This window comes from Canis lupus, chromosome 29 (assembly GCF_003254725.2).
Source record: "Canis lupus dingo isolate Sandy chromosome 29, ASM325472v2, whole genome shotgun sequence".
NCBI lineage: Eukaryota > Metazoa > Chordata > Mammalia > Carnivora > Canidae > Canis > Canis lupus.
In genome coordinates, this window is record NC_064271.1 from 15875697 (window position 1) to 15901605 (window position 25909).

At 36.1% G+C, this 25909-nt stretch overlaps 2 protein-coding genes across 5 annotated transcripts in view; one reads left to right on the forward strand and one right to left on the reverse strand.

Moving 5' to 3' along the window:
• Positions 1 to 23340, reverse strand: part of PDE7A (phosphodiesterase 7A) — a 317331-nt gene extending 293991 nt beyond the window's left edge. The window contains exon 1 of the mRNA XM_049103832.1: positions 23317 to 23340. Coding sequence (XP_048959789.1) covers positions 23317 to 23325 — 9 coding nt within the window. The 5' untranslated portion in view covers positions 23326 to 23340. The remainder of the gene's footprint in view (positions 1 to 23316) is intronic.
• The window catches only part of DNAJC5B (DnaJ heat shock protein family (Hsp40) member C5 beta), an 89118-nt gene that overhangs the window by 26087 nt on the left and 37122 nt on the right, over positions 1 to 25909 (forward strand). For all 4 annotated transcript variants that reach the window (XM_025477855.3, XM_025477858.3, XM_025477857.3 and 1 more), the window contains exon 3: positions 4603 to 4730. In XM_025477855.3, coding sequence (XP_025333640.1) covers positions 4612 to 4730 — 119 coding nt within the window. In that variant the 5' untranslated portion in view covers positions 4603 to 4611. The remainder of the gene's footprint in view (positions 1 to 4602; positions 4731 to 25909) is intronic.

Sequence of the window (25909 nt, forward strand, 5' to 3'; positions counted from 1 at the left end):
GTTTTCTATTTCTTCCTGTTCCAGTTTTGGTAGTTTGTGGCTTTCCAGGAATGCGTCCATTTCTTCTAGATTGCCTAATTTATTGGCGTATAGCTGTTCATAATATGTTTTTAAAATCGTTTGTATTTCCTTGGTGTTGGTAGTGATCTCTCCTTTCTCATTCATGATTTTATTAATTTGAGTCTTCTCTCTCTTCTTTTTAATAAGACTGGCTAATGGTTTATCTATCTTATTAATTCTTTCAAAGAACCAACTCCTGGTTCTGTTGATCTGTTCCACAGTTCTTCTGGTCTCGATTTCATTGAGTTCTGCTCGAATCTTTATTAACTCCCTTCTTCTCTTGGGTGTAGGATCTATTTGCTGTTTTTTCTCTAGCTCCTTTATGTGTAAGGTTAGCTTTTGTATTTGAGTTCTTTCCAGTTTTTGAATGGATGCTTGTATTGCGATGTATTTCCCCCTTAGGACTGCTTTTGCTGCATCCCAAAGATTTTGAACGGTTGTATCTTCATTCTCATTAGTTTCCATGAATCTTTTTAATTCTTCCTTAATTTCCTGGTTGACCCTTTTATCTTTTAGCAGGATGGTCCTTAACCTCCATGTGTTTGAGGTCCTTCCAAACTTCTTGTTGTGATTTAGTTCTAATTTCAAGGCATTATGGTCCGAGAATATGCAGGGGACAATCCCAATCTTTTGGTATCGGTTCAGACCCGATTTGTGACCCAATATGTGGTCTATTCTGGAGAAAGTTCCATGTGCGCTTGAGAAGAATGTGTATTCAGTTGAGTTTGGATGTAAAGTTCTGTAGATATCTGTGAAATCCATCTGGTCCAGTGTATCATTTAAAGCTCTCGTTTCTTTGGAGATGTTTTGCTTAGAAGACCTATCGAGTATAGAAAGAGCTAGATTGAAGTCACCAAGTATAAGTGTATTATTATCTAAGTATTTCTTCACTTTGGTTAATAATTGATTTATATATTTGGCAGCTCCCACATTTGGAGCATATATATTGAGGATTGTTAAGTCCTCTTGTTGAATAGATCCTTTAAGTATGATATAGTGTCCCTCTTCATCTCTCACTACAGTCTTTGGGGTAAATTTTAGTTTATCTGATATAAGGATGGCTACCCCTGCTTTCTTTTGAGGACCATTCGAATGGTAAATGGTTCTCCAACCTTTTATTTTCAGGCTGTAGGTGTCCTTCTGTCTAAAATGAGTCTCTTGTAGACAGCAAATAGATGGGTCCTGCTTTTTTATCCAGTCTGAAACCCTGCGCCTTTTGATGGGGTCATTAAGCCCGTTCACATTCAGAGTTACTATTGAGAGATATGAGTTTAGTGTCATCATGATATCTATTCAGTCTTTGTTTTTGTGGACTGTTCCACTGAACTTCTTCTTAAAGGGGAATTTTAAGAGGCCCCCTTAAAATTTCTTGCAGAGCTGGTTTGGAGGTCACATATTCTTTTAGTTCCTGCCTGTCTTGGAAGCTCTTTATCTCTCCTTCCATTTTGAACGAGAGCCTTGCTGGATAAAGTATTCTTGGTTGCATGTTCTTCTCATTTAGGACCCTGAATATATCCTGCCAGCCCTTTCTGGCCTGCCAGGTCTCTGTGGAGAGGTCTGCTGTTACCCTAATACTCCTCCCCATAAAAGTCAGGGATTTCTTGTCTCTTGCTGCTTTAAGGATCTTCTCCTTATCTTTGGAATTTGCAAGCTTCACAATTAAATGTCGAGGTGTTGAACGGTTTTTATTGATTTTAGGGGGGGATCTCTCTATTTCCTGAATCTGAATGCCTGTTTCCCTTCCCAGATTAGGAAAGTTTTCAGCTAGAATTTGTTCAAATACATATTCTGGCCCTCTGTCCCTTTCGGCGCCCTCGGGAACCCCAATTAAACGTAGGTTTTTCTTCCTCAGGCTGTCGTTTATTTCCCTTAATCTATCTTCATGGTCTTTTAATTGTTTGTCTCTTTTTTCCTCAGTTTCCCTCTTTGCTATCAACTTGTCTTCTAGGTCACTCACTCGTTCTTCCACCTCGTTAACCCTCGTCGTTAGGACTTCTAGTTTGGATTGCATCTCATTCAATTGATTTTTAATTTCTGCCTGATTAGCTCTAAATTCTGCAGTCATGAAGTCTCTTGAGTCCTTTATACTTTTTTCTAGAGCCACCAGTAGCTGTATAATAGTGCTTCTGAATTGGCTTTCTGACATTGAATTGTAATCCAGATTTTGTAACTCTGTGGGAGAGAGGACTGTTTCTGATTCTTTCTTTTGAGGTGAGGTTTTCCTTCTAGTCATTTTGCTCAGTGCAGAGTGGCCAAAAGCAAGTTGTATTGGGAAAAAGAGAAAAAGAGAGGAGAGAAAGAAGGAAAGAAAAGAGAAAGAGAAAAAAAAAAGGGGAAGAAAAAGAAAAAAAAAAACGAAAAAAAAAAAAAAAAAAGAAGAAAAAGAGAAAGAAAAAGAAAGGAGAAAAAAAAGGGGGTGGGGGAAGGAAACAAATCAAAAAGCAAAACAAAACAAAAACAAAAACAAAAACAAACAAACAAAAAAAGAACCACCGGGGAGTATCTTCTGATTCTGTGTACTTTAAGTCCCTTGGCTTCTCCTGGAAGTTGTCCGTCTAGCTGGTGTTCTGGGGGAGGGGCCTGTTGTGCTGATTTTCAGGTGTTAGCAGTTGGGGGAGCTGCTGTGCCCCTGCCTGGTGCAGGGCTCGGTGGGGGTTGTTTACCCCGTGAGGCCGCAGGAGGAACAGCCCCAGTGGCGGGGCAGCTCTGGGAACCTGGATTCAGCTCCGGCAGGAACTCCGTCTGCAGGGCCTGGAGGCTCCGGGCGGGGCCGCTGATCTGCTCAGCTGGGGCAGGAGCGTCCTCGCTGTCCTGGGCCCTCCCGGCCTCTGCCTGTCCCGGGGGAGGCGGGATCCTGGGCTGTGTCCCGGCTCCCTGTGCTCCGGAGCCTGCGCTGGTGGATTCGCGCTCCCGGGCCGTGCAGCCCCCTCCGCGGAGCCGCCGCCCAGGCCCCTCCGAGCTGCTCCTGGAACCGCGCAGCCCCCTCCGCACGGAGCCTCTTCTTCTGCCCGAGCCCCTCCGAGCTGCTCCCGGGGCCGCGCAGCCCCCTCCGCGGAGCCGCCGCCCGAGCCCCTTCAGCTGCTCCGGGTCCCGCCGGTCCCGCCGTGCGCGCTGCAGCCCTTAGGGAGCTCGGCGCACTCTCCCGGGGCGCAGGTGTCTGTTAGTGTCCCCGGGAGCCCGAGGGCATCCCCGCCCTCCTGGGTCCTGCTCCAGCTCCCCGCGAGCCCCTTTCCGCCCGGGAAGGTCGGTGCAGCTCCTGCGTCTCCGGGACGGGGCTCTCCTGTCCTGGGGACACTCGCCCCGGCCTCAGCCCGGCTCCTCGCGGGCCCCTCCCCCTTGGAGGCCTTTTGTTTCTTTATTTCTTTTTCCCCGTCTTCCTACCTTGATAGAAGCGCGAACTCTTCTCACTGTCGCATTCCAGCTGGTCTCTCTTTAAATCTCAGGCCGAATTCATAGATTTTCAGGATAATTTGAAGGTTTTCTAGGTAGTTTGGTGGAGACAGGTGACTTGGGGACCCTACTCCTCCGCCATCTTGCTCTTCATTCCACATTTAGTTCTTATAAACAGCTCCATGATTTTAGGCACATTTCTGTCTCTTGTTCACAGATAGGGAAGGTCATGCAAGGCTATTATTCTGGGAAAGTCTGATTACAGTACAGTTCCTGAATTATACACTGTGCTGCCTTTAACAAAAACAGTTATTTTTTTCATTGAACCCATTATGTTCTGGGTATATTATATGCATCATTTCTAAATTCTTAAGATATCCCTGTGATATGAACTTTATCCTTTTATTATAAATGAAGACCTGAAGGCTTAGAGAGATTGAGTGGAGGATGCAGGAATGCCCCTACATATGCTTGCTTATCTTTGTCTACCCTAGAGCCGGAGCATAGCAGGCAGATGGAGTCTAGGTCTTAGGAGAGCCCAATCCCTTCTGGATATACCATAGGGAAAGGATCTGTCTCAGGTACAAAACCCATGAGAACTGTGGGGGGCTTTGGAATCCTACTGCTGCAGGGAAGTTCTAACTTGGCTCTCCCAGATGATTTTTTCCCTTTGTACTTTAAAAAGTTGTTTTTTATTTCTTTTTAAAACTCTTGCTCTAACAAGGGCTAAGCCAATAGAATCAAAGTAAAATGGAAGATTATTTCCATTGCTAGCTAAATTTAGAAAACACACATAAAAGGAGCTGTGCAAATTCTGGCAAAAAAAAAAAAAGAATCTATATACACCCACTTGTGAGGATTCATTTTCAACAATTCTGAATTAGCTGGGTATTTAGATAACATTTCACTTCTATTTAACCATGTGGACAAAGCCATATTCCATTTACATGACTGCAGGTAGCCTTTAACACCCTGACTTGAAGCTCTACTATTGGCTTTCCTAACACTTTTCTCCTCTCCTTTTGTGGCTGGCACAAAAATGTACTTCAGGTTGTCATTTTACAAAAGGTTAAAAATAAACTGTCTTTCCCTTTGAGAATGGGATCCAGTATGCATAACCTTCATGGTTATTTCCCCTCTTTGCTTTTGCAGCCTGAGAAAATGGCATGTAACATACCTAACCAAAGACAGCGGACTATGTCTACATCTGGAGAAGCTCTGTATGAAATTCTTGGTCTGCCTAAGGGAGCAACAAATGAAGAAATCAAGAAAACCTACAGGTACAGAGAAAGTTCAATGATGACATTTCTTGTACTACTAGTAATGGTTTTTTTACAATAGGCAAGTGCCCCTAAGTAAAGACATAAGCTTCTTGCCAAGACCAAGTAGTTGGGAGTTTTGAACCTCATGTTCCCTGTTCTACAACATAGGCATTAGAAATAGACAAGTATGGCACTGACTTCTATAAAGAATGCTCTCAGAATTTTGGGCCTTAGGAAAAGATGTGTTCTAGGCCTGCAGTGTCAGAGAAAGAGAGACAGAGATCATTGAGAATGACCAGGAATTTTAATTTAACTCAAATGATATAGCACCATAGAATCTGGTAGAGGGATTTTAAAAAGGAGAGAGGGTTGGAGAGGGTTGCCACTATTGCTAAATTATATGCTATTCCTTTCAAGTCTTCAATTTTTATTTTTCATGTCCTTGGTAGCTATTTTGGGGAAAATGTCAAATATGTTTTTCTTTAGAATTCCAAGGGATAAGAAAAAGCATTGAGTACAAAATAACTTACTTATTGTAGAAAATTTGGGAATTTCTCAAAATGAGGACAGTAACATTTATCCATAATTCTGTCTCCAGCAGCAATTATTGATATTTTGTTTTCTTCTAGTCTTTTTTTCTGTCTATCTTTTTAACAAGATTCTATCATGAATATATCTTGGTATTATTAAATATTGATTTTTAATGACTACAACTTATGGCTACTCTGTAATATAATCACTTTATGAGCTTTTTTAAAAAAAGTTTAAGTTCTTTTAATTTTCCTCTATATTTATCCTTGTACACAAATCATGATCCAAAGTACAAAGTATTTTATTATTTTCTTTTTAAAGATTATTTACTTATTTATTTAATCTAGAGCATGCAAGTAGGGATGGGGAGGAGCAGCCAAAGGAGAGGGAGAGAGAGAATCCCAAGCAGACTCCCTGCTAAGCATGGAGCCTCAAACAGGGCTCGATCTCATGACCCTGAGATCATGACCTGAGTCGGAATCAAAAGTTGGACACTCAACTGACTGAGCTACCCAAGCACCCCTCATCTTCTTATTGAGGAATAAAGCTGTACCTTTAGAGGAAAAATTAAATCAAAATGTAAATGAAACTTTCAGATTTTAGTTGGTTACTTCTTGATTTGACTTTGAATTCGGTTTTTAAAACTTACAGTATATATATATATTGACATATGGCAGTTTAGACTTAAATAGACAAATTTGTTAGCAATTTCTTTTATGGATTTTGTTTCATCTGTTATGTTTGAAAAGCCACTCTTGATTACAATATTATGAAAATATTAACCTATATCATCTTCTAGTACTTTTAAAACTTATTTTTATATTCAATCTTTGATCCATTTGGAATTTATTTTGACGTAAGGAATGAAGGTACGATCCTAAATTTATTTTCTTCCCAAATCACTACCCCACAAATATTTATTGACTTCTCCATTTCTATATACTGATGGGAAATTATTTGGCTATGAATTGGAACCTTCACCATGTGGTAAATTGTGGGACCTGAAATGCCTTTGAGCATGTACTGAAGAATAAATGACAGAGTGAAAACTGATATTTGGATCCAAATAGTTCTGTGAAAATATGGTCAAAGAGTTTGATCAAAGTCACTATCAATCTTTTAGTTTATATTTCACTTAAGGTGCTGGGGACAAAAAGTCTTTGCTGCCTCATTGATCCCCAAAGATATTTGGGAGTATGCCTGGGAGCACCTCCTGTGGATAGATACCCTTAGCCAAAAGTCACTAAACTTGACTCTTAAGGCTTCAGGGTGAGACACTGGCTGGAGGTGTGAGTTTGGAATCAAAGTAATTGCACTGCAAGCTTACCACCTATAAAGATGCTCCCTAAAATGAGAACAAAGTGATATCTGACTACCTTGTAAGCTTTAAAACCCACTTTACTTTTACAAATGTGACTTTTAATTGCCTCAATTAATTTGTAAGCTAAAATTTCAGGTCATATCTTAATTAAGGAACTAATTATACTGAGCTGTTTGCAAGTTTAATAATTACAACCTAAAATCTTTTCATGTAATCAGTGTCTTGCTATTAATTTTGTTTTAATGTCATACAAATATCTTTTTTTTCAGCTGATTAGGGTGCTAGTATGCTGCCAAAAGCATCTACTTCTATCTAAATTACACATTTGTATTCTGCGAGTTATTAAAAATGTATGAGCAGGCTGAAAATCCACTGAGAACATTATTCTTATATTCAGAGATCTGGATCAAAGCAGTTACAATATAGTGAAATTACAAGTCAGTGAAATTTAATAAAATTACAAATTGTTGAATCCATACTCTGCTTGACCGATGTCACAATCCTTGGTTGTGTTCTTGAAAACAAGGCTGAGTTAGATTTCTTTCTTCCTTTACATTTTATTTTTATTTTTGAATAGGTAATATGTTCACCTGATTAAAATGAGAACATGCAAACACATATACAAAAAAAGTCTCCTTCCTCAGGGAAGGCAATTCTTTATGTACCCTTTAAAGGGATTTTAGGCCTATATAAGCTTATATAGAGAATTTCTGATCTGAGCAAAATAGCGTAGACTTGTTTCTCTCTGCTCCTTCCTTCCAAGCATGACTCAAAGCCTTGGAAATAACACAAGAGACAACTAAAGGAGAACTTTAAAAGTTATAAAGAGAAAGATGAATTAGTTAGCGATCAGAGGACCAAGGGAACAACACAGTGGCAAGGCATGTTATGATTCACACCATCCGAGGCAAACTAACCCTGGCCCAGCCTTTCCTGACAGCCAATCTAGCAAGAGAAGGCAGCCAGATAGCCTTATTCTTCCTCCAAATTAAGCAAGAGTCCTGCCAACAACTCTAGATAAGCCCAGAAGAAATAGCAAGGGGAACCAGCTGAATGTTCTCCTAACAGTAACCCACCAGAGAACTTTCCCATCAATAAGCACCCAGCCCAAAAAGTGCTTCTTGTCTCTGCAGGCTGGAGATTCCCTTCCTCCACTTAATGGCAGCAAGCCACTCAGCCTGGGAAGCTCCTTTCACTTCCTCAGCTAGTATCAACAGGTACCAGTGGGGCCCCAGAGGCAGGAGACAAAGAGGACAAACATAGCACCATCAAGGCTCTGAAAATTAGACTGTCATTGGAGCCACAGCCCACAAAAGCAGGCTATGACCAACATACTAAATCTATCTAAACAGAGTAAATGCCAATTAAAATTTAAAAACTTAAGTAGGGCCCAGAGTCTACTGATAACAGCCAAAATGTCTAGATATAATGAAAATAATTTATTATACAAAAAAATCAACAAACAGGAAAATTGCAACTTGAATGAGAAAAGATAATCCCGAGTCCCACATTGAGATGAATCAGATATTAAAATTATCTGACAAGTAACTATCATAAGAAAAATTCAACAAGCAATTACAAATTCTCTTGAAACAAGTGAAAAAAAAAAGAAAATTTCAGCAAAGAAATAGGAATTATAAAAAAAAAAAGAACCAATGGGAATTAAAGGACTGAAAAAATAACAGAAATAATAAAAATAATTTGAAGAGCTCAATAGTAGAGTGCAGCTGACAGAAGACAGAATTAGTAAAGTCTAGGGGAGATTCATAGAATTTACCCAATCTGAACAAAAGAGAGAAAGTTAACTAAAAATGAACAAACAGAGCCTCAGGAACCTAAAAGATCCAAGATTTAGCACTGGTATCCTAGAAGAAGAGAAAGAGAGTAGGACTGAAAGAGTATTCAAAGAAATAGTGACTGGAAATTTCCCAAATATAACAAAACATAAATATTTACAGATCAGGTAAGTGAATTCCAAAAAAGATAAATCCACAGAAATCATGCCCATACACATCATAATTATACTTCTGAAAACTAAAGACAAAGAAAATATCTTTAAAGCAGTCAGAGAGAAACAACATATTATTTATAGGGGGATACCAACTCCAAAGACAACAGGTTTCTCATCTGAAACAACAGAAGCCCAGGTACCTGGGTGGCTCAATCAATTACGTGTCTGCTTTTGGCTCAGGTCATGATCCCAGGGTGCTGGGATCCAGCACAACAGGCTCCTTGCTCAGTGGGGAATCTGCTCCTCCCTTACTTTCTAACCGTCCCCCACTGCTTGTGCTCTTTCTCTTACTCTCTCTCTCTCTCTCAAATAGATAAAATCTTAAAATATATATATATATATATATATATATGAAACAACAGAGACCAGAAGAAGTGGCACACCATTTTCCAAGAAAGAAATCAAAGAAAAATACTGTCAACTGCAAATTCTATATCTGATGAAACTATGCCTAGGGAATTAAGGAGAAATAAAGACATTCTTACATAAAGGAAAACTAGAAGATTTTGTCACTTAGCCAGATTTACTCTTAAAGAATGGCTAAAGGACATGTTACAAAAGAAATAATGAAGGAATCTTGCATAATTAAGAAGGAAGAAAGAACAATGAAAATGCAGAAATATGGGTAAATACAATACGCTATCCTCATAAATTTTCTAAATTATAAATGACAATTGGCACAAAAATTATAACAGCATCTGATACTCAAGACAATGATATTTAAAAGTGGGGAGGACAAGAAAACCTAAATGAAAAGTTTTTGTACTTAGATTGGTAAAACACTGATATCAGAAGACTGTAATAAGCTATATATGCACACTCAACCACTAAGAAAACTATACAAAGTAATATACTCCAAAACACTACAATAAGGCTCTTCAGCCCTGAGAGATTTCTGGGAGGCTCTTGCCACTCGGGTTACAAGTATGCCCTGATGTGTCCAAACCCCCAGCCCTGAAGAGTAGACTATGATGGCTTAAAATGCATGCATCCTTATCACAGCCCTACAACAATTCTGATTCCGTGTTCTTCTTGGTAACTTAAGTGAAGTAAATATAGTTCACCATTTTACTGCTGCTCAGGAAGCACTTTAGGTCTATGAATAGAGCCTGCTTTTCTTGATATTGACCAGACATAAAAATCCTTCACTGCAAACCTAGTAGATTGTTGATCTATATACCTCATACTGCTGCCTAATTACAATGAAGACAGAAAGGCTAATCAGATTATGTAGCATATAGTATGTTTAGAGTCTCTTAGAAGAACAGGAGGGTATTATGCTGAATGAAGTAAGTCAATCGGAGAAGGACAAATATTATATGTTTCTCATTCATTCAGAGAATATAAAAAATAGTGAAAAGGATTAAAGGGGAAAGGAGAGAAAATGAGTGAGAAATATCAGAGAAGGTGACAGAACATGAGAGACTCCTAACTCTGGGAAACGAACAAGGGGTAGTGGAAGGGGAGGTGGGTGGGGGGTTGGGGTGACTGGGTGACGGGCACTGAGGGGGGCACTTGATGGGATGAGCACTGGGTGTTACGCTATATGTTAGCAAATCGGACTCCAATAAAAAATATACAAAAAAAAAAGAATCCTAATGGCTTTATAACAACAAGTCTAGTTCATTATTCAACAAATATTCATTAGTACTGTTTTAGGCACTGAGAAAACTGCATTGAACAAAGAGATGAAATCCTTACATCCCCAAAGCCTATATTCTGGGCTGGGGGAGTAGGCAGGCTTAATGATAAATCTATAAAATATACAGTCTATTAGATGTTGGTAAGTGCTGTAGAGAAAAGCAAAGCAGGTAGGAGGTTGGAGAGCACTAGGAGAGGTATTAGAAGTTACATATTCTCTTTGAGGTATTCCATGTTGATTTTAACACTAAAATCCCTCAGCTGCAGTGAATTTTAAGTATAAAGTAGCAGTTACAAGTAAAGCATATGAAGTCAGAAAGACCTGGATTCAAACCTCTTTGCCTCATTTTCTTCAGAAGTACTGTCATCTCTAAAATGCAGATGACAGTACTGACCTCAGAGGGTTGTGAAGGATTAAAAGAGGTGATATGTGTAAAGTGTTTAATCAAGTTCTGGCACACAGTTATTGGTTACCACAAGTAATGCATAAGGCATCAGAGAAAGAGGCCTATAAAATGGCATTCTTCAAAGTTAGCTGGGCCATGGGTGCAGGAAGACTCTCCAAGAAATGTGTGTATGTGCGTGTATACAAGTCTGCACGTGTATGTGTGAGAAAGTATGTCATGTGTATGTACATGTGTATGACTGTGTCTGCAGATTCTGTGACATTTAAATTCTGTTGAATAAATTTAAAAGGGTGTTACAACTGCCTTATTTTAACATGCCAATGTCCATAATATGCTGAAAATTACAACCTTTGTATCTGTTTTATCTTACGAAAAATTTAGATACCAAGTTAAAAATGGTGAGGGGACAATTTCTCAAAGTTATTTTAAGGAGGATATAAGCAAAAAATCAGAATCTAATTGATAAAGAGAAAGAGAGGGGATCCCTGGGTGGCTCAGCAGTTTAGCGCCTGCCTTCAGCCCAGGGCATGATCCTGGAGTCCCTGCATGAAGCCTGCTTCTCCCTCTGCCTGTGTCTCTGTCTCTGTCTCTCTCTCTGTGTCTCTCATGAATTAAAAAAAAAAAAAAAATCTTAAAAAAAAGAGAGAAAGAGAGAGAGAGAAGAGAGAAGGAAACCTAAACATCATACCCAAAATGATTACAAGGAGCCATTTAGGTTGATATGGCCTAAATATGAGAAAAGGCCTGTGGGGGCCTTCCCTGAGGCCCATTATATGTTCCATGACTCGCTGTGCTATTCAGAGCATAAAATCCTTACAGGTTGTAATTTACTCTTCTTTTCTGCTTTTCCCACTCCATCAATTCCCTCAGGGCAAGCATTATGTTTTGTCTTCTATGGCACTTCCATTAGTCCTGGCTTATATTTACCAAATTCAATAATGAATTGGTCAACAAATAGATTTTGCCTGTGCCTGTCTCTCCATTACTTATATTCTCAGATTCTTCAGGATCATTTCTCAAATGTTTGGTCACCTAGCTGAACAAGGAGTCATTCACTGACCCCGTAAAGAGAGGGATAGCTCAGCAAGGAAAGACTATAGTTTCAAATTGGGACACAGTGCATTTTTTATGGCTGTGAGTCCTTCAGATAAAATGTAATTAGGGGATATGGAAGGGAAAACTCTGAGAAAATACAGCCAGTTATGTAACATAAAGAATGTGCATCTTGAGTATTCAAAATCTCATATGCAGCTTAAATGTTAGTTTTTATATTCACTGATATATACAGTTTTGAACTTAGATAGAAACAATATTAAGATGCCAAAAGGGAAGCCACCTGGTTTTCCTAGTGTTTTGGGTGCAAAAACCTAACAAAATGTTGGTCTACTTGCATTCTCATTTGAGAAATGAGATAAAGATCTAACCCTTTCTTAGCTCCTCAAAAAACCATAATATCAGAGTGAACTAGCTTTGTATATTAGCACCTGGGTTTCTGTGCCTCATGAATAAGCTTGTTGATGAGGTACCAAATATCGTGGTTCACAGGGCAGCAGGGACTTGATTTTTCTATTTCATTCAATTTCACATGGAACTTTCTGGAAATAATCCCCCTTTTCTGAAGAGATGAGCTGCTCAGAGTAGACCAACATGAGGCAAAATGCTATTTTCACAAGAAACAGGAAAGAGTGTCATTTCCATAGTGATCTGTGGCAACCCCAATCTGTGGTGCTTTTACCCATCTTTATTAGCAATTATAGGTCATAACAGAGGCTGCTTATGAATAAAGTGTAAATGTCAGGGGAATGCATAGCTAATAGAAGAATTGTAAATATTTACAAGGCAAAGTGATGATTCAAGCTCACAAGATAAATTGAAATTAATATCTATCAGTACTAATTTGTTTCCTGAATTCTAAAACCTTCCACTAAAAAGAAGAGTATATGAGGCTATGTCAGAGTTATCTTTCAGGTCACCAGCATAACCTCCTTTGTCCCATGGCAAATCTACTTGGTCCTCTTAGTTCCTCACACAACGTCATTTGTTCCTGGGCACTAGAATCATCAATGACTTTTTTCCCACTCACTCATTCACTCAATGCCTATTTAGTATTGGATACTTATTTACGTAGACTGTGAGAAATTAATATACATAACTATCTATGTATCTATGTCTATCTATCTATCTATATATGTAATATGTGCTACTTTAAAGAGCTCAGATTTAGTAAGGTTGAAAGATACATACAGAAAGACAAGACAAAATAAAGGAGACTGTGGTGAGTGGACTAGATCAACTTCAGCATAGAATTCATATTAATCATTTAAATGAAAGAGAATGAGTGCTTCATTCCATCACTTATTCCTGTCTTAAGCACTATGCTAGCTTCTATAGAGAAGTCAGTTCTGACATATTCCTGGGAATTCAGAAGCTATTCACCTTCCTACAGCTGCACACACACTCAAGAAAGGACTGAGAAAGCCCTAAGTTCTCACTTCTGGCTGACCTTGTAGATCTGTGCAAACAGGAATTAAAAGCTAAGGCAGAGTTGCAAACTGGCCCAGCATTGAAGATGTGTCCTAAAACACATACAAACCTCACCTGTGAACACTAGGAGATTTTTGGTTCTATGTGTACAAGAAAACCTGTCTAATCCTTAGCTGTTAAACTAATGGAAAACAGAGACTTCAGTGGCCACACATGATTAAGAATACAGATGTTACAGGGACACCTGGTCTGCTCAGTAGTTGAGTGTCTGCCTTCATATCAGGGCGTGATCTTGAGGTCCTGGATTGAGTCCCGCATCAGGCTCCCTGCAGGGAGCCTGCTTTCCCTATGCCTATGTCTCTGCCTCTTTCTGTGTCTCTCATGAATAAATAAATAAAATCTTAAAAAAAAGAATAAAGATGTTACAAAATTAGGTCAGAAAAGTCACTAAATAAACAATCACAACAAGTAACAATTAAAAATCATAGGGAAAAGGGAGAATCTAATTTGTAGAGCTGCCAATTAAAATATTCAAAATTTCCAGTTTTTAAAAAATATGAGACATGCAAAGAAACATGAAAGTAAAGTCCATATTGGGGGGAGGGGGAACCTATAGAAACTGTCCTTGAGAATGCTCCGCATTTGGATATGTTAGACAAAGACTTTAAATAAGCTAAATATGTATAAAGGCTAAAGGAAATCATGTCTAAAGAACTGAAGGAAAGGTTGAGAAAGATGTCTCACCAAATACAGAATATCAATTAAAAATGAATTTATATAAAGGAACTAAAATAGAAATTTTGGAGTTGAAAAGTATAGTAACTGAAAATGAAAGATTTACTGGAGGGGTTCAATAGGCATTTTGAACATGCAGAATAAAAGATCAGTGAAGTTAGAGATAGGTCAATTAATAGTAAGCAGTCTGAGTAACAGAAAGATAAAACAATGAAGAAAAAAAATTTTTTTAATTAAAGATTTTATTTAATTATTCATGAGAGACACACACACACAGAGGAGGAGACACAGGCAGAGGGAGAAGCAGGCTCCATGCAGGAAGCCTGATGTGGGACTTGATCTTAGGACTATAGGATCATGCCCTGAGCCAAAGGCAGATGCTCAACCACTGAGCCACCCAGGCATCCCAGAATGAAGAAAAATGAACAGAGCTTAAGAGACCTGAGTATACCATCATATATAGATATATATATCTTCATATATACAGATAAATATATCAGGAATCTTTATATATACATATATATATATAAAACATATATATATATAGATATAGATATAGATATCAGGAATCCCAGAGAGTAGAAAGAAAGAGAAGAAATATTTGATGAAATAATGCCTGAAAATTTCACAATTTAATGAAAAATATTAATTTATACATCTAAGAAGTTCCATAAACTCCAAATAGAATAAACTCAAGAAAATCTTCACTGAGATACATCATAATCAATTGTTCAAAGCCAAAGAGTATATTGAAAGTAGCAAGAGAGAAGTGACTCATCATATATAAGGTAACCTCAATAAGATCAACAGCTGATTTCTTACGAGAAACCATGAGGCCAGAAGACAATAGGATGCTATAGTTAAAGAATTGAACGAAAAATATGTCAACCAAAAATTCTATATGTAGCAAAATTATCCATCTAAAATGAAAGCAAGGCCAAGATATTTTCTAGATAAATAAATAACTGAGTCATTGGAAGACCTTTCCTATAAGAAATGCCAAAAGGAATCCTTCAGGGTAAAATGAAAATACACTAGGCCATAACTTGAATCCATATGAAAAATTAGAGAACACTAAAAGAAGTAATTTCATAGGTAAATATATTTGTAAATCCTCTTTTTTCCCATATGATTTAAAAGACAACTGCATATATCTATGTTCAATGACACACAATTCATAAGGATGTAATTTGCAACAATAACAGCATTAAATGGGGAGGTAGAACTATACAGAAGTTTTTGTATACTTTTGACAGTATATTAATGTGAACTAGATATTTAAAAAATTAAGATGTTAATTGTAATCCCCAGGATAACCACATACACACAAAAAGTCTTAAAAATATATAAAAGAAATACAGGAATTATAATACAAAAGAAGCTAGTAACAGGAGAATTGAACAAAAGAGATATAAGAATACACATAGAGGGTGCCTGGGTGGCTCAGTTGGTTAAGCATTCAGCTCTTGATTTCAGCTCAGGTCTTAATCTCAGTTGTGAGTTAAAGCCTTGCACTGGGATCCATGCTGGGAATAGAGACTACTTGAAAAAAAAAATACAAATAGAAAAATGGCAAAAGTCCTTCATTAAAAAAAAGTCCTTCATTAACAGGAATTACTTTAAATATAAGTGGATTTTATAGACAGAGATTGGCAAGTGGATTTTAAAAAAATGATCCAGCTTTTGCTGCCTCTAAAAACACTCCCCTTAGATTCAAAGACAAATAAGATAAAACTGAAAGTATGGAAAAATATATTATATGGAAGTAGTAATCCAAAGAGAGCTGGAGTGACTATACTAGTATCAGACAAAATAAACTTTAAGATAAAGTTATCAGAAACAAAGAAGGACAATTATTTTTTTCAAAAGTCAATCTTTCAGGCATATATAGCAATTCAAAACATATATGTGCCTGAAACAGAGCTCCAAAATACATGCAGAAAAAAACTGATGGAATTGAAGGACGAGTAGTAATTACAGTAGTAATTAGAGACTTGAATACCTCTTTCAATAGTGAACAGAACAGCTAGACAGAAGAACAGCAAGAAAACAGAAGACTGTACAATACCATAAACCAACTAGAATTACTGGACTTCTGTAGAACACTCTACCCAACAACACAAGTGCATATGGAACATTCTCCATTTAAACCATGTTTGGCCACAAAACAAGTACCAATAAATTCAAATTCAGAAATATTTAGATAAAGCAAAAGCAAAGTGTGTTCTCTGGCTACAATGGAATGAAATTTGAAATCAATAACAGAAGGAAATTTGGAAAGTTAAGAAACATGTAGAAATTAAACAATAAACTCCTAAATAACTAATGTCTAGGAGAAATCACAAGGGAAATTGGAAAATACACAAACCATACCAAAACTTGTGGGATGCAGTGAATGTAATTCTTAAGTGTTTTTTTTGTTTGTTTTCTTTTATTTATTTATGATAGTCACACAGAGAGAGAGCGAGAGAGAGAGAGAGGCAGAGACAGAAGCAGACTCCATGCACCAATAGCCTGATGTGGGATTCGATCCCGGGCCAAAGGCAGGCGCTAAACCGCTGCGCCACCCAGGGATCCCCAGTGAATGTAATTCTTAGAATGGTAAATAACTACATTAAAGAGGAATAAAGATCTCAAATAACCTAAACTTCCACTTTAAGAAACTAGCAAAAGAATCACAAACTAGACCAAAAGCACAAAGGGAAAAAGAATAGTGAAGACTAGAGTGAAAATAAATGAAATAGAGAATAGAAGAATGAGCAAATCCTCAAAACCAAAAGCTGGAGATTTGAAAACACAAAAAAGATTGACAAATTTTTACCTAAACTGACCAAGAAAAAGATAAAACTTAAATTACTAAAATAAGGAATAAAAGCAGAGGGACATTACAATTGATCTTACAAGAAAAAAATCACAAAATAATACTGTGAACAATTGCTTACCAATAAAATTAACCTATATAAAATGAACAAATTCTTAGAAACACACAAACTAACAAATTCACAAACTAACAAATTCAAAAGAAATAAAAAATCTAAGTGGATCTATAAAATGTGGAGCTCAAGTCCATATTTAAAAAAAAATCACAAAATAATACTGTGAACAATTGCTTACCAATAAAATTAACCTATATAAAATGAACAAATTCTTAGAAACACACAAACTAACAAATTCACAAACTAACAAATTCAAAAAGAAATAAAAAATCTAAGTGGATCTATAAAATGTGGAGCTCAAGTCCATATTTAAAAAAAATCCAACAATGAAGAGTTCCAATTTAGGTAGCTTCACTGGTGAATTAATTCTACCAAGGAGAAGGAGAAGGAGGAAAAATAACAGTAATCCTTTTTCAAGTTCTTCCAAAAAAGTAGGAGTGCAGACACAAACTATCTTCTTCTGTAAGGCCAGGGTTACCCTAATATTAAAGACATCACCAGAAAACTAAAGGACAATAAATCTTATGAATATAGATGTAAAAATCCTCAACAAGATACTAGCAAACTGAATAGAACAACATATTAAAAAGATGATACACCATGACAAGTATCATTTATTCTAGGAATACAAAATTGGGTCAATATACGTAAGTCAATGTATTTTCCATATTAATATAATAGAGAATGGGGCACCTTGGGGGCTCAGTTGGCTACGCATCAGACTCTTGATTTCAGCCCAGGTCTTGATTTCAGGGTCCTGGGATTCAGCCTGGAGTCTGGCTACATGATCATCAGGGAGTCTACTGGACATTCTCTCTCTCTTCCTCTCTCTCTGCCCCACCCCCTGCTCATTCTATATATCTCCTTAAATTAAATAAATTTTAAAAAAAGAATAGAGAAGAAAACAGCACATTCATCTTGATAGATACAGAAAAGGCATTTGACAAAACCCAATACCTTTTCATGACAAAAATACCCAACAAATTAACAATAGAAGGGCATCTATAAACTTAATAAAGGGCATCTATAAAAAATCCATAGCTATCATCATATTTAAGAGTTAAAGACTGAAAAATTTCTTCCTAAGATCTGTAACAAAATAGAAATGTCTTTTCTCACTACTTCCTTCAGCGGTGTAGTAGAATTTATATTAAGGCTATTCAGCAAGAATAAGAAATAAAAAGGAATCTAGATAGAAAAGAAAGAAAACTATATTCACAGATGACATGATCTTATATATAGAAAAACATACTGAATACCTACCATTGTGCACATCCACATACAATTAGAGCTAACAAATGAGTTCAGTAAAGTTTCAGGACATAAGTTCAATATACAAAAATCTACACTAACACAATTCGAAGATAAACTTAGAAAAAGAATTCCACTCACAATAATATCTAAAACAACAAAATACTTAGGAAAAAATTTAACTAAGGGAGTAAAAGACTTAGACAGAAAACTACAAAACATTGTTGAAAGAAATTAAAGGCCTAAATAAATGGAAAGGCATCCCATGTTCAGAGATTGTAAGACTAAATATTAAGATGAATCTACATATTTGATACAATTTTATCAAAATTCCAACTACCTTTTTAGCAAGATTGGGTAAACTGATCCTAAAATTCATATGGAAATGAAATACAAAGAACTCAGAATAACAAAATAGAATCTTGAAAAAGATGGATAAAGTTGCAGGACTCAACACTTCTTGATTTCAAAACTTATAAAACTGCACTAATCAAAACAGTGTGTATTGGCATAAAGACAGATATATAAATCAGCAGAACAGAATTAATAGTTCAGAAATTAACCCATACATCTATAGTCAAGAGAATCTCAATAAGGATGCCAAAACCATTTAATGAGAGAAAAAAAAATCTTTTCAACAAATAGTACTGGGACAACCGGATGGATATTCACATGCAAAAGAATGAATTTGGTCTTCTACCTCACACCTTATACAAAATTTACTCAAACTGCATCACAGACCTAAAACTACAAAAATTAGAAAACATAGGTACAAATCTTTAAGACCTTGGATTGAGCAACTATTTTTTAAATACGATATAAAAGAAAAATAGATAAATTGGACTTCATCAAAATTAAAAACTGTTGTACACCAACAACACTATCAGGAAAATAGAAAGACAACTTATAGAACTGTAGAAAATATTCAAATCTGACATCTAATAAGTGTATAATACCCAGAATATATAAATAATACTTACAACTTAACAATAAAAATATAACTAAATTTAAAAATGGGCAAAGGGTTTGAATAGACATTTTCCAAAGGAGATAGACAAATGGCTAATAATCGCTTGATACAAATTGACTATACTCATCAGGAAAATGCATATCAAAACCCCAATTAGACACTGTTTCACTTTTAGCAGGTTAGCTACCATTAAGAAAATGTTGGGAAGGATACAGAGAAATTGGACCCCTCGTACATTTCTGGTAGGAATGTAAAATGCTACATCTACTGTGAAAAATAATCTACAATTTCTCAAAAAGTTAGAGTTATCATGTGACCCAACAATTGTGTGTCTAAGTATATTTCCAAGAGAACTGAAAACATATTCACACAAAACTTTGTACATGAATAGCTTTATTTATAATAGCAAAAGTGAAAACAATCCAAATATCCATTAACTGATAGATGAATAAACAAAACGTGGCACATATACATAATAGAATATTATTCAGTCACATGACGAAATGAAGTACTGACACTTGTTATGAAATGGATGAACTGTGGAAACATATGAAATAAAAGAAACCACATATAAAAAGCCACATATTGTATGATTCATATGAAATATCCATAGAGCAAGTCCATAGAGATAGATTATTGACTGCTAGGGAATAGGGATATGAAGGAATTAGGAGGCATAGAGTTTCTCCTTAGGGTGATGAAAATAATCTGGAATTAGATTGTGATGTTCCCACACCATTGTGAATGTACTAATGTACTAAAATCACTGATTATACTTTTTAAAGTGGTCAGAATACTTAAAATTTTCATGATGTAGTTGTTTGTGTTATGTGAATTTTATCTCAATTTTAAAAATTTGGTAGTTTCTTGGATGAATGTTTGTTTCTGATCATGATTTTAAGACAAATTAAGTGTATTTCCTTGATTAGAATATTTATTCAATGTAAAAAGCCATCCATGGGGCATCTAGGTAGCTCAGTTGGTTAGTGTCCGACTTCAACTCAGGTTATGATCTCAGGGCCCTGCCTGCAGCTCCAAGCTCCACAGGGAGTCTGCTTGTGCCTCTCCCTCTGCCTCTCCTCCTCCTCTTCCCCCTGCTTATGCTTTATCTCGCAAATAAATAAATAAAATCTTTTTTTTAAAGCCATGCATATAACAATGCTGTTCAATGAGCATCATTTATCTTTTTATTCCTGAGTAAGGCACACAACTCAAAGAATTGTCAATTGTCAGCCAGAATAAGAATTAGCATTCCATAGCATGGAAAACTATAAGATGTCTAATGATAGGCCTAAATAGATACTCTTATTAACTCTGTTTGGGATGAGGAAACAATGGAATCTTATTGGAGGTTTTGCTGGTTTAGTTCAGATAATTCCAGGAATTAGAAAATATGAAATCTTCCCTGAAGAAAAAGACATGATTTTTCTCCCTCTTCAGCATATCTTGAAAGGAAACTGAGGGTATTATAGTAACATGATGCTAAGTCATTTTTCTAATTCATTTATTTACTCATTTATTATATAAATATTTTATAAGTACTTACTTTGTGACAGGCTTATGCTAAGCTTAGAGCCACAAAAGAATAAAACTATATGCCTTCATATAGGAAGGTATAAAACAGATAATACAGTACAATCAAGATAGAAAAATAGAAGAAAATGCAATGAAAAGAGACAAGAGGTTCAGGGTAGGACTTACCATAGGAGTTAATGCTTTGAGTTGACAATTCAAGCATGAGTAATGATGAATAGCTGGGACATAAAAGTATAGAAGTTGGGGAAAGAATGTAAGGTTAGCAAGGATAGGCATGCAAGGCAGAGATGACAGACTAAGCAAAGATGGAGAACAAAAGCAATAGAGTATGTTTGAAAAACTACTGGTAATGTGGCCATGTCAGTGCATAATATACAAGCTGTGTGTGGAGGACACGAGACAAAAGGTAACCCAGGATATGATTGTGGGAGTTTTATAACCATGTGGAAAAGCATAGAACAGCATAGGACTTACATAGGGCGGCAGGTCAATGCGTTTAAATAACATGCCATTAGACTCTACAAGAGAAAATAAGTCTTATGAACTCTCAATATTATGTTAAAATAGGGATCCCTGGGTGGCGCAGCGGTTTGGCGCCTGCCTTTGGCCCAGGGCGCGATCCTGGAGACCCGGGATCGAATCCCACATCGGGCCCCCGGTGCATGGAGCCTGCTTCTGTCTCTGCCTCTCTCTCTCTCTCTCTGTGACTATCATGAATAAATAAATAAAAATTAAAAAAAATATATATTATGTTAAAATAACTTTATGTTACAAATCCAAATTTGAAGATAAACTGAGTGCAAACATAAACCAGATTTAACAAAATCTTATGATCACCTCAATAGATGCAGAAAAAGCATTTGACAAAATTAATCCATTTATGATTAAAACTCTCAACAAAATAGGCGTAGAGGGGATGTACTACAACATAATGAAGACCACATAAGACAAGCCCAGAGGTAACATGATACTTAATGGTGAAAAGTTAAAAGCTTTTCCTCTAAGATCAGGAATAAGACAAGGATGCCCACTCTCACCACTTTTAACTCAATATTGTATTGAAGGTCCTAGCCAGGGCAATTTAGGGGTGGGGGTGGGGAAAGCATCCAATTGGAAAGGAAGAAATTTAAAAAAATTACCACTTGCAGATGACATATTACATAGGAAAAACCCTACAGACTCCACCAAAAGACTGTTAGAACTAATAAACAAATTCAGTAAGTTGCAAGAAACAAAATCAATATAGAAAAATTAATCATTTTCCTACACACTAATAAACAAATAGTAAGAGAAAAATAAGAAAATAATTCTATTTACAACTTCATCAAAAAGATGAAAATACATAGGAATAAATTGAACCAATGAGGTGAAAGACCTATACACTGAAAATTGTAAGACACCAATGAAAGAAATTAAAGAAGATAGAAGTAAATGGAAAGATATTCCATGCTTTTATAGATTGGAAGATTTAATACTACTAAAATGTCCATACTATCCAACACAATCTACAGATTCAATGCAATACTTGTCAAAATTCTAATAACGTTTTTCACATAAATAGAACAAAGCATCCTCAGATTTGTAACAGAACCACAAGAGACACAGAATAGCCAGAGCAATCCTGACAAAGAACAAAGCTGGACATCCATGCTTCCTGATTTCAAATCATATTACAAAGCTACAGTAATTAAAACAGTATAGTAGTGGCATAAATACACAGATTAATGGGACACAATGGAGAGCTCAGAAATAAAACCAGGCAGGGGTACCTGATGGTTCAGTCAGTTAAGTGTCCAACTCTTGATTTTGGCTCAGGTCATGATATCAGGGTTGTGAGATTGGCTCCATGTCAGGCTCTGTGCTGGGAGTGCAGCCTGCTTGAGATTCTCTCTCTCCATCTCTCTCTGCTGCCCACCCCTATCATTCATGCCCCCTCTCTAAAATCAATCAATCAATCAATTGAACCAGGCATATATGGCTAACTTGTAACTTATGACAAAAGAAGCAAGAATGGAGAAAGGACAGTCCCTTCAATAAATGCTAAATTGTGCTGGGGAAACAACACAGCCACATGCAAAATATTGAAACTTGACCACTATCTTATACCATACACAAAAATTACCTCAAAATGAAAAAAAAAAAAAAAAAAAAAATTACCTCAAAATGGATTAAAGATTTGAATGTAAGACTTAAAATCATAAAATGCCTAGAAGAAAACTTAGGTGGTAAACCTCTTGGACATGGATCTTGGTGATGCTTTCTAAATTTGTCAACAAAAGCAAAGGCAACTAGAGCAAAAATAAACAAGTGGCATTATATATCTAACTAAAAAGTTTTGTATAGCAAAGGAAATCATCAACAAAATGAAAAGGCAACTTACCTAATGAGAGAAAATATTTGCAAATATCCACTAAGGGATTAGTATCCAAAATATCTAAATTAAACATAAAATTCAATAGCAAAAAAAAAATCTAATTTAAAATTGGGCAGAGGACTTGATTAGACAATTTTCCAAAGATGACATATAGATGGCCAAACAGGTATAGGAAAAGACGCTCATCACTCATCATGGAGAAAATGCAAATCAAAACCATAGTGGTACACTAATAACAAAGTAACAGAAAGAGAAATTAAGAAAAAAATCCCATTTAAAATTGTATCAAAAAGCACCCAAAAATCTAGGAATAAACCTAACCAAAGGAGATGAAAGACATGTACTTTGAAAATGATAAAACACTGATGAAAAAAATTAAAAGTAACCAAACAAATGGAAAGATATACCATGTTCATGGGGGCACCTGGGTGGCTCAATTAGTAGTGTCCAACTCTTGATTTCAGCTCGGTCTTGATCTCAGGATCATGAGATCAAGCCCCATTTTATGCTCTGGGCTGGGTGTGGAGCCTACCTAAAAACAAAACAAAACAAAAACAAACAACTATATACCATGTTCATGGATTGGAGGAATTAATATTAAAATGTCCATACCACCCAAAGCAATCTACAGATTGAGTACAATTCCTATCAAAATACTAGCAGAATTTTCTACAGAACCAGAACAAATAATACTAAACTTTGTATGAACTACAGAAGACCCTCAAATAGCCAAAGTAATCTCGAGAAAGAAGAATAGAGCTAGAGATATCATAATCCCAGATTTCAAGATATACCACAAAGCTGTAGTAATCAAAATAGAAGTTTTTGCATAGGGAAGGAAACTATCAACAGAATGAAAGGGTAACCTATGGAATGGGAGAAAATACTCCCAAATGACATAGTAGATAGGGGTTAATATCCCAAATATATAAATATTTATATAACACAATACCAAAAGACAATCCAATTTAAAAATAGGCAGAGGACCTGAATAGACATTTTTCCAAAGAAGACATACAAATGGCTAACAGATACATGTAAAGGTACTCAGCATCACTATTAATCAGGGAAATGTAAATCAAAACTACAATGAGATATCACCTAACACCTGTCAGAATGGCTAGAACACAAAAGACAATAAATAGCAAGTATTGGTGAGGTTGTGGAAGAAAGAAAACACTTGCACACTATCGGTGGGAATGTAAACTTGTACAACTAGTGTAGAAAACAGTATGGAGGTTCCTCAAGAAATTAAAAGTGGAAATACCCAATATGATCCAGCAATTCCACTACTGGGTATTTATTCAAAGCAAATGAAAAAATAATTTGAAAAGATATGCACCATTGTTTATTATAGTTATTTACAACAGGCAAGATATGGAAGCAACCAAAGTGTTTGTCAATAGATTAATGGATAAAGAAGATGTGGTGTATATGTATATATATATATATATATTATAGTATATACACAAGTATATATAATACATATATATATATATATATAATGGAATATTACTCAGCCATAAGAAAGAATGAGATCTTGTCATTTGCAACAACATGGATGGACCTAGAGGGTATTACGCTTAGTGAAATAAGGATAAAGAAGATGTGGTGTATATGTATATATATATTATAGTATATACACAAGTATATATAATACATATATATATATACATATATATATAATGGAATATTACTCAGCCATAAGAAAGAATGAGATCTTGTCATTTGCAACAACATGGATGGACCTAGAGGGTATTATACTTAGTGAAATAAGGTACAGAAAGATAAATACTGTGATTTCACTTATATGTGGAATCTAAAAAACAAGACCAAACAAAAAAACCAAAAGCAGAAACAGATTCATAAATACAGAAAACAGATTATGATTACTGGTGGTTAGAGAGGCAGAATGGGCAAAATGGGTGAAAAGGAAAGTACAGGCATCCAGGTATGGAATGAATAAATCATAGAGATTAAAGGTATACTGTAGGGAAGTAGTCCACGGTATTGTAAATAGCATTGTATAAGAGGTGATAGCTCACTTGTGGTGAGCATAGTGTAACATATCAAGTTGTCAAATCATTATGTTGTACATCTGAAACTAATATAATATTGTGTCAAATACACCTCAATAAAATACTTTTAAACCACAATGAGATATCACTTCATGCCTGTCATAATGGCTAGTATCAAAAAGACAAAAGTGTTGGTGATGATGTGGAGAAAAGGGAACCCTTATGTACTGTTGGTGGGAATGTAAATTACTGCAGTCATTATGGAATACATTATAGAGGGTCCTCAAAAAATAAAAAATAAGCATCGGCCTTTGGCTCAGGTCATGATCTCAGGGACTCTTATCCTCTAGGCTCCCTGCTCAGCAAGGAGTTTGCTTCTCCCTCTCCCTCTGCCCCTATGCCCCCCCACCAACTTGTGCCGTTTCTCTCTCAAATAAATAAATTAAATCTTAAATAAATAAATAATAAAACTACTATAACTACTATACAATCCAGAAACTCCACTTCTGGGTATTTATCTGAAGGAAATGAAAAAACCATCTGGAAAAGATATGTGTACCTCTGTGTTCATTGCATTATTTGCAACAGCCAAGACATGTAAACAAACTAAGTTTCTGTAGATGGATGAAAGGATAAAGAAAATGTGGCATATGGAATTTTACTGAGCCATAAAAAAAAAAAAAAAGAAATCCTATCATGTACAACAATATGGATGAAACTTGAGGGCATTATCCTAAGTGAAATAAGTCACATAAAGAAAGACAACTTATGGTCTCACTTATATGGGGAATATAAAGAAAGAAAGAAAGAAAAGAAAGAAAGAAAGAAAGAAAGAAAGAAAGAAAGAAAGAAAGAAAGAAAGAAAGAAAGAGAAAGAAAGAAAGAAAAACTCATAGATACAGAGAACAGATTGGTAAATTACTGGTGAAGGGTGGGGGTGAAATGGATGAAGGGGAGTCAAAAGGTACAAAATTCCAGTTAT